Source organism: Bombus impatiens, unplaced genomic scaffold (genome assembly GCF_000188095.3).
Source record: "Bombus impatiens unplaced genomic scaffold, BIMP_2.2 scf_0739, whole genome shotgun sequence".
NCBI lineage: Eukaryota > Metazoa > Arthropoda > Insecta > Hymenoptera > Apidae > Bombus > Bombus impatiens.
In genome coordinates, this window is record NT_177158.1 from 607,457 (window position 1) to 617,318 (window position 9,862).

Consider the following 9,862-nt stretch of genomic DNA (forward strand, 5'->3'; position numbering starts at 1 on the left):
AGGGGCTGGGGCAGGAGTGCAGGTAATAATAAATTACTAAACATACATTGTAGCTTCACTTCGACACGTATAGTACTCTACTACTACTACCACTACTACTACTCCTAGTACTACTATTACTACAACTACTACAAATAGTAACCACTACCATTACTACTTCTACCTGTACTACTACCGCTACATCCGCTTCTACTCTGCTCGTCGTCGTCGTCGGCAGTGTTTGACAAAATAAAAAAAAGTACAATATAATAAAAGTATAACGTAGTAGCACGTCGAAGTAACAAACACGGTTGATGGAGTAAAAGAGTTATCCAAAACCAAAAACGCACAAAAAAGGTGTAGGGAGGAGACGGGGGCATTGGGTGGAGGTGGTGCGCACATCCTCGGCAGCCCGATGCTGTTCGTCCCGTTCACGGTGCCCACCTTCCCCGCGACGCATCATCAGACGACCCACCCTGCGCATCAGACGCATCATCAACAGCTACAAGCCACTACCCAGAATCCGGTGCAGCAGCCGCAACAACTCACGCAGCTCAATCAGCTGAGCCACCTGAATCATCAAGGCATTGTACCGGCTACGACCAACCAGCCGACCATACACAGCACCAGCTGTTCGCCGCAACAACAAGCAACCACGCCGAATAAGGTAAAAACAATGTTACATCACTTTTTCATGCTCTTCTATTGGATGCACGATTCCTATTCGTCTCAATGAAGTGGAAGTTTTCGGCTTATCTTGAAGGTACCATACCGCGAACACTGGTCGGATTTGTAGGTCATTTATTATTTGAGCAACAGTGAAGCGGTACACGCTGAAAATATTTTCTTACTTCCTTAGATCTCACAAATAATCTCTGGTTAATCTTCTGATAGTTTTACATTGAATTGACAGCTTCGATTTTCTGTTGTTATTGATATTATAGAATAACATCCGATATTATGTTTAGTACCTGATGAAGAATGCGTGGCTAACAATATAGCAGAACAAAGATAAAAACTTCAACTGACAATTGCATTCAATACAAAAAATATTAACAATATGCAAATTTTTGTATACTGTCGGACATAAGAATTAGAATATTCTATTCCTTATATTTATTAATCAACTCTAGTAAATCTTACTTCAATTTGAATATTTTAAGATTATGAAGTATGTATGATGCAATTGATGTAACAGATTTATGATAAGATAACGAGAATTCAATTTATGTTAAATATCAGCACGAGTATCCTAATGCTTATAGCCGATACTATATGATAGAACCTAACTACTTTGATAGAAACTATAAACGTATACGAAAGCTTAAACCTAAAACACCGACCTCTGTAAAACAACACTTTAGGGAAATAACAAAAATTTACAGCAATACAATTCAATCATTTTAAATACTTTCTCAAAAAAGATATTTTGTATTATATTATGAGAACAAAGGAGTTTTTACTGTTATTCTAGCCTTCTCAATGGCATGATCATTAAGTTACGCCAAAAGTTAATTACGGTTTATGAACTGTTTCGATTTTACATTTATCAAAGTTATTTACCATTAGCGACAGTTTTAATTACGGCGATATGCAAAAAACGCTCTTCACGTTGAAGCGAAACGTTCGATGGATTTTCGTTTCGGAGCTCGGAGGAATATCGCACGCAACAATCCTCCAATCCATCATTGCTGATCGTGACAGTTAAAAAATAATGTGCGTGTCTCAATAGTCAGGACAGAGCCGTTTATCATCGAGTTACCAGAATTCCAGTTCGCTGGTTTACATATCGGTGATTCAATTCGAGCTATTCAGTTAAATGTAAAATCGGAACTGACCAACTATAAATAAAATAACAATTCACTGTTCATGTAATCTATTCTGCGTGTATACTGTTTCATTAGCTGACCTTGTCTGCGCGTGTTTATTTATTGAAAACCGGCTTATTATCCTGTTGTTGCATAAATCTATTACCAATAACACGTGTTAATGTGCAAATTATGGTCTTGCACAGTATCGTGGTCTGGGAGTTTTGCAAAATTATTGTGATCATAATTATTATTACGTGCAGATAACTTTCATGATCTTATTTACGAAAATTAATTTCTCTCATTTTCTCTTCTGTATAATATTTTATTCCATTCCTTGTATTTAATTGTTATTACTTATCGTTAATCAAAGAAAATATTATTTTAACTTCTCACACGATGGCTTAATATTTATAAATTTACTTTGTTATTTATTCGTGAAATTACTAAAGTATCATAAACTGTCAAGAATTAAAGTAGAACACTTATATCTCGTAAACTTATAAAATTGTTGATAAAAGGAAACTATATGCTAATAATATGGAAATTCATTGGAATATTCACAGCTAATGCAAACGATAGTATTTCATGAATAATCGTCCCCACGATCGATAATTGTTTACTCGGAACAACCTAAAGTTTGTTATAATCACAGATAGAAGCAGTGCAACGATGGATTTTTCCAAAGCACAGGAAATTTCACTTCTTTAAAATATTCATAGAGAAAAGTCATCATACTTTCGTTCCATCTTTGAAATAATACTTTTTATTTTTTATTTTATTCGTGTAGCGATGTATTTTTCGATAACTGTAGCCTATCAAATGCAAAAAGCAAGTCAAATATTCACGCACATCATATTTCTATTTAAAATCATAGATTGTTTACTGCAGACTTAACGTCCTTAATTAAAATATCTGTGATATTACCATTGTTTTCGAATTTGAATCGATATTTTATCTAAACTTGATATTTACAATTAATAACTTGTTTCCAAAAGCTATTTAGAAGTTTCATACTTTTTGAATCAATAATACATTGATACGCTTCTTCCTTCTTTTTGTATTAAGATTTAATACAAAAGGATATGTTTCGTGTTCTAAAAATAAAAGGAATAAGGAAGAACCACAAAAAGTTAAATTTTTCTGAGCACATTATCATCGTACAATTTAACTCATTCTGTTATATTATCTTGTTTTCTTAACATTAAAAGATGTGTCGACTGTGAAGCAAATACGAAAGAATTATTAGTAGTATGTATGATTTCTATGCAAGTTAGGTTGTAATATTATCGCCATCTAATAATACTAACTTTTTGATATTAACTTTTTGATTTAAAAAATAAAAGCCTCCTCCGTTTATTGAAACATAAGTAAGATCGAAATATAAAAATACAATGATCGCAGCGGAGGTTAACATGTGCAACAAACATATAGTAATAACTAGCTATAGTATATAGCACGATACTATCGCATAATCCGTCATATATTAAATCTTAATATCGATTGACCGTTTAATCGTTATCATAATCTCAGTAACGCTTCACAATAACCTAAAGGATGTAATAACTTTTAATTGGTACCTATCGATATCGACATTTCTCTGTTTCGATCTCGATTCTTGTGCACGGTATCGCTGCGAGAGCGATGCAAGAGTCCTATTGCTTCTTTCATTCTTCTCGCCCGCATTTCCTCGCAGCAACGCGCTTTTATTATCCTGGCCGTGGTTCAAGTCAATTTTCTTTAGCGAGCCATAACTCGCCAGCTGAGTTACTCTTGGGCAAGCATCGTCGAGATACGCAGAGAGCGCGACACGAACTCGTTGCCAGCCAGCGAGAACTTCCTTTAATTCTTAGAGTCTGGCAATCCGCGGGTGGCGTTTCCTCTTCCTTGTGCCGCTTCTTGGAATGCCACTACAGAAGCCGCATGGGACTTCTTGAAACGATACGACCTTCTCCCCGTTGGCGCCGGATTGTCGATGAGAAGAAAAGACGTATTCTTACGATACGAGTTATCAATTACCAAACACATTCAAACACATTCTGATTCTACAGTTACTTACCTTTTTCATTGCGGCAACGATCGAAAGCATGTGTAGGAAGAACATTGTGGGAAACCTCATTCAATTTTGTAACCGGATAACTAGGCAATTTTCAACTCTTCGCGCTTTGAAAATTGTTATAATAGACCGACTTTAGCACGCTTTTACAGTTTTCGTTCAACGATTTTGGTTTGAAAAAAAAACGTTATAAATGTTTGTAAATTTTTGTAAGTATCCTTGTTATTTTTTTTCATATTTTATCGGTGGAAATGATACGCAAGATAATTTTTACATTGTTAACGTTGCTATAATAGCATCCGTAGAGTAGAAAGAATTGAATGAATAATTTTGAAGTAAATAGATTGAACTCGGAACTCTTATTACGAGGATTCAAGTGTTTGAAACATATTGTATGTAATCGTATACCAGATAAGGGAACACAATATTCGCTATAATATTTCAGAAATGTGAAATCGAATAGGACATACATAATATGCTTATGAATGGCCCTTGAAGTAAGTTCTAACATTGAGACACCATGGATATATGTAGCCAATTTTTCGAAACATATTATCAAGCAAAAATCTATAATATTAATCCAATATAATGTTCGTCTTACTATTTTTCTAAATACAAATAGTAAAGAATGATTTATATGACTCTATACTATATAATTTTAATCAAAGATATAAGTCAAAAGTAAATTTCATTTAAATGTATAGTATGGAAATACTAAGACCAAAAGTAAAAATATAAGAGAAATGTAAATGTAAGAAATAAGTTGTATTTTCACGCGAATAACAAATAACAACATCTTCTTCCTCTGCAACTTTAAAATCCACCTTCTTATTCAGTCTATCAATACCTTCCAACTGACTGCAAAGTGGGTCATCAAACTTTGTATAAAAATCGTTGCAACGTTCTGATATATTTTGTTAGACGGCTACAATCGTTACACGAAGTTTCGAGTAAAAAAGGGCATAGTTTGTCGATTGTTCTCTGGACTTTCCAAGTTTTGTGAATCGCTACATGCAGCAATTTCACGCGTGTCGATTATCGAGCGCAATTAATGAGAATAGGAATAAATCTTTAAGATAAGGTGTAGCTTTCATCCAATAAAGGGTTGGAAGTCTGTAGGTAGGTCTTCACGGAAGAATGAAGAAACGATAAAGAAGAGAGGTAGCCGGTGAAGGGAGGGAATAGCAGAATTTCTAAAGCAAGGGAAATAGCTGGTACAGCGGTAGAAGGTCGTGTAGAAGGAGCAGGAAGACTTTGAGAGTTGTTCGCGTAACTTTATTAATTAAAGGCCGTTAGTCCTTGTTGCTCGATACATCTTATATACCTACCACGGTCGTGGTTCTCATATACAAAGAAGAATGAGCAACCTGTCCTTCATTTATTCTGTCTCTTGGCGTCTTGTTCAATGTTCTTACCCCGCGTATCGATCATCGTCAATGTCCACCGTAGTTCTCGATGGATCGTGCATCGTGTTATTGGCCCTCAAAAGATCTCGCTTCCTTTATTGTGTTTAGCACAATCATTTTGGATCTTCCCTTTATTAGCATCGTCGCGTTGGATCACTTCAAAGGAGTTATGCATTCAGAGAGAAATTTTATTTATGACAAGGCTTGACATAGCGAGATCTTCTTTGTCTTCTTTATCAGGCTGTATTTCACAAGAATAAAATTCCATTTGCATGCATATGTTTTTCACTATTAGAGATTTGTACAAAACTTTCGTGTTTACTAAACTTATTTTCATTTGTTGTAGATTTTTAATATCTTCTAGTGACCAAGCAAACACGAATGACAAAAATTCTGTCCCATCTGACTTTTCAAAAGACAGAACAGAAACATGAAAGTAATGCGTGGTTTGCTAAATTACAGAGAACGTTTGATATCGAACTAATCAACGCAGGTTCCTGTACTTGCAATAAAACAGAGAATATGCAAAGAGAATATGGAACTTCGTATTACGTACGTGGATATTGAAAGGTATTTCGAGGCAACTATTATACAGAAGTTAGATGCTTCAGATAAAACTAAAACCGTTAGATAAAAATTGAAATATTCAGCTTAAATAAAAATTAGAACATTCGAACGTGAGCGTTATTTCAAATTATTTTATTACAATCGTTGATCCAGAGTCAAATATTTCTCACACTAGAAAAAGTAGTAGCATACCAGGGAAAGTGGTAGTATACTAAGAAAAGCTTTTCACGAATAAAGAGGTATACAAGTGAAAGTCGCGGCGTCTCGTCGGTCATAGCGCGTTTCCTTCGTGGCGACCGCGTGACTGTTCACCAGCAGCATCCTAGAGCGGCGGAATTATTGCGGTTCACCGGGCCGTTACGCGTCCCTTTTCTTCGTGGCCGCGTGCATTCTCTCCAGGCGTCTATTAACGTCGTCGTGCGAAAAACACTACGCGAAAAAGTAATTATGGCCGAGCTGGGCTACGGTAACCGGCGGAAGAAAGGAGCGGCGCGCGACAAAGGACAACCGGTTAGCGCTTGCCATAATTAGGAAATTGCTTCTCGCATGGTAAAAATGTATCGTGGCGAAGAAAGCGCAGAAGGAACTCATTACGGGAGCGATGCTCGGGGGCGGGCAGGGATATGATGAGGGTGGTTGGGAAGAAGTAGAGCGGTGGTAGGGATGTGGGAGGAAGGACTATGGTGGAGGAAAGTTAGCTAAAGGTAGGAGGCAGGATGGTTGGGACGGTGGCGAGTGGAACGGGGGGTTGCGTAGCCGTTTTCAAGGGAAAGCGACGCGGAGGTTGCTCATGGTAGAAAGGAGCGAGGCGCGCGAGGGGAAGATCAAAGCACTGGAGATGATTTCATTACGACACGCCACTCGTCTACTACGTTGAAATATCAAAAGAGTGGCGGCCTCATACAAGTACGCCAGTCGTCGGCGCGCGGCTCCGCTCGGCGCGGTGTGTGGAAGTTTTCAGCACAATGCTTTTCTTGTCAGGCTAAAGAGAAAGGAAAAACGTATACGGCTATCGCGGGAAGGAGTAGGATAGAACGAAGGAAAAAGCTGCTGCACGAAAGTAACCCTCGCCGTTCTGATTCCCGAGACCATCTCTCCCCCTTCTTCTCTACTTCTTCTCCCTTTGCCCCGAAGGGAAGAATATTATTAGCTCAAGCTGCTGCCTATTGTCGAAATAAGTTCGACCGAGATGTCAGATAAAGATACGTAGTCGATGCACTGGATTTGTTTGGCGTCTATGAAGTTCAGTTTTACGGCGTGATCGTTCAATTTTTCATGATCGTTCTGATGCGTTCGGTGCGACTGCATGCTGTGTACGCTGCACACTGTCAAAGGCATGGGACAGGAAGTTTATGGGACATTCGAAATCACATTTTGGAACATTCAGTCACGTGACATACTTATTGTAGGTAGTGAAAAAACTTTAACTATTTATTCGTGTATATAAAAATGCGATCTTTTGTTCGGATATGAATTTTTATTATACCAATATAAAACTTATTTTACTTTCTGTGTTCAATACGTTATATATAACCAACCAATATATTCATAACTAACCTTTTTTAAGGGATATCTACGTGGTATTCATTTACGATTACTTCAAATTTTTCGTCTCGAATCGATTACTTCGAATCTTTCGTCGATATGTATCAATTTTTAGATCGAAGGTGACATATAATTCGTTTTTCAACGAAGTTCTATCAAATTTCTCCTTTGTTCAGGAATTCTATAATTTCATATTTTCGTTAATTTCCAACATTTCAAGGTTTATGAAGAATGGCGTAATTTCATATTTTGTTCCTTCTTTCTTTTTCCTACGTATATTGCACTCCAATTATGAGTAATCAACGCCGTAATTACGGGGGTTTAATAACACATTTCGCTTTTAGTATTTCTGCTTTAATGTTTCAAGCTTCTTTTCTTAACGATGCTACAGCTTCTTACCTAGATCACGCAACTTAAGTAATTTCATTCACGATAATAGTGTTAAGTGCAATCTCAATTATTTGTTCACTTTTGCAAAATAAAAACAGTATTTATGATAGTAATATTCTATTATTTTTATTAATTAGTATTAATTAGATTAAATTAGAAGATGGAAAGTATAAAGAATGTATAATTCAATTTTGTTCAGTAAATGAGTTTTCAATAAATAGTTTCTGAATTGTATATTACAAAAGTTAAAATGGCAATGTCCAATTATTTTCCATTAACGATCTCCCGTCGTACCTATCTTAATCTTCTTTTAACTGAATGAACATTGATCAAGTCCTGGCTAGTCTGAACACTTCATTACAATTCTGGCCACGTGCAAGTTAAATTTTCACGTGTCATTCTTCAAATCGGTTTACATTTGTAACTGACTCTGTTAATTGATCAAGACGATGCAGCATGCTGAACAATAAACGTACGGAAAACTACCCCATTCGAGAATAATCGGTTTATTAATTCACTTTAGCGTTGGATAATTGATGAAATTCAGTGCAGCTGTGAAGCTTTTAGCGGACAGATTCTCCAAGTTTTTTACATTGCCGACAGGAGCGAACGCAGAAAAAAAACAGCAAGCGAAGAAGAAAAACTCACAAGCTCAATCAACGTAACCAAGTTTTATAACAATATCGTGTTTGGTTTCATTTTAACCAGGAAAATCTTACCAGTATGCTAATGAGATTTTTATCAACAAAAAATTGGGAATAAAAAAAGTTTCGCCGTTGCGTTAGTATTGTTTCACCGATACGAAGGCGATACAGATCTTTCCAGGGGAAGCCACTACCGTGTCACATTACTCGCTTAACTGGTTCAAGGGGAAACACCTCCAGTAGAGGGGATAAACCATGAACAATTAACGGGCAGATCCTAGCGAACAATTATAGAGTCTCTACTAAATCACAACACCGTTTGCAATTCAAATAATATGTGAAACGCAGGTGAACAATGATGCTATAATTTTCATATACAATCTCATCTGAATATCAATATTGTTTTTGACTGCTACGATAACATAATGATAAAAATAGCTGATATATTTAAGAAAGTAAGGATACTGTGTGGGTTTGCCTTAATCCCGAGTAACTGCATATTACTCTGCAGGAGTCATATGATAGTAAGTTAATCAAGTACATAGTCTTAAATTCCTACGTATAAAATTATAAGATATATTTTTCTTTTTATTTTTAATTTTCATGATAGTCATGTATGAAAAGGGCTTCGTGACGCAAGTAAGACACGATAAATACATATTCAAGAATAATTTCCCGAAAGCAGTGATAGAATATTTAATTTAATTATTGGCTCAAATAAACGGAATATAAGAACCTGAATTACATTAAATATTCTGGGCGTGCCGCGGGGTAGGCCGGCCGGAAAAATATATATATATATATATTCCCTAGTAATTCCAGCCGTGCACACGGCGGAGGCGTACGTAGCGAAATCGCGAAGGATTCTGAAGCAAACGTGGAAAGTTGTTACTAACTGGAAATATGATACTCGGGCATTGCCGAGAAGTGTATTATCGCCTGCCACGAACTCTACATATTACTCAACTTTCGAAGTTCCGGCTGTAGCGGTTCCAACTGATAGCAGTTTAGAAAATAATCAGTCGAGCTATGTACCTACGTTCTCCTTTCGAACGGGTCGAGTAGTACGCGCGACTGCGTGACTAATCGTCTCTCCTTGGTGTAGCTCGTTAAACCCTTTGATCGACGAGCAAATTTTTCAGCCCTTTACCCTTTTAATATCCCTTCTATCCCGGTGCTTCCGACTCTCGTCCTCCGCGACCGTTTATCGTCCACAGGTCTCCGGTTGTATCCGTTAACAACCGGCGATCACGTAGAATTACGCGCCGAAAGGGAAGCCTGCAAGGGACACGATACAATTCCGCGGGATTTCGATGGTCCACGGATATCTGGTCTCGTCAGATCGATCTGATACGACGTTTAGTCTTGGAGCGCGCGCGCGCACATACACATTCTCGGATGGGTCAGTAATTAAAAAGAAATTCCTAAAAAAGAAACCGGTAGCCAGCCCCCCCCCCCGTAATGGAT

The 9,862-nt window shown here is 37.2% G+C and overlaps 1 protein-coding gene and 1 long non-coding RNA gene across 2 annotated transcripts in view; one reads left to right on the plus strand and one right to left on the minus strand.

The window, feature by feature from the left end:
* LOC112213531 overlaps positions 1-9,862 on the minus strand; it is a 304,301-nt gene that overhangs the window by 96,448 nt on the left and 197,991 nt on the right. The gene's annotated exons all lie outside the window — the stretch shown is intronic.
* LOC100746351 (nucleolysin TIAR) overlaps positions 7-9,862 on the plus strand; it is a 589,230-nt gene continuing 579,374 nt past the window's right edge. The window contains exon 1 of the mRNA XM_033322978.1: positions 7-646. Within this exon, the coding sequence (XP_033178869.1) occupies positions 395-646 (252 nt within the window). The 5' untranslated portion in view covers positions 7-394. The remainder of the gene's footprint in view (positions 647-9,862) is intronic.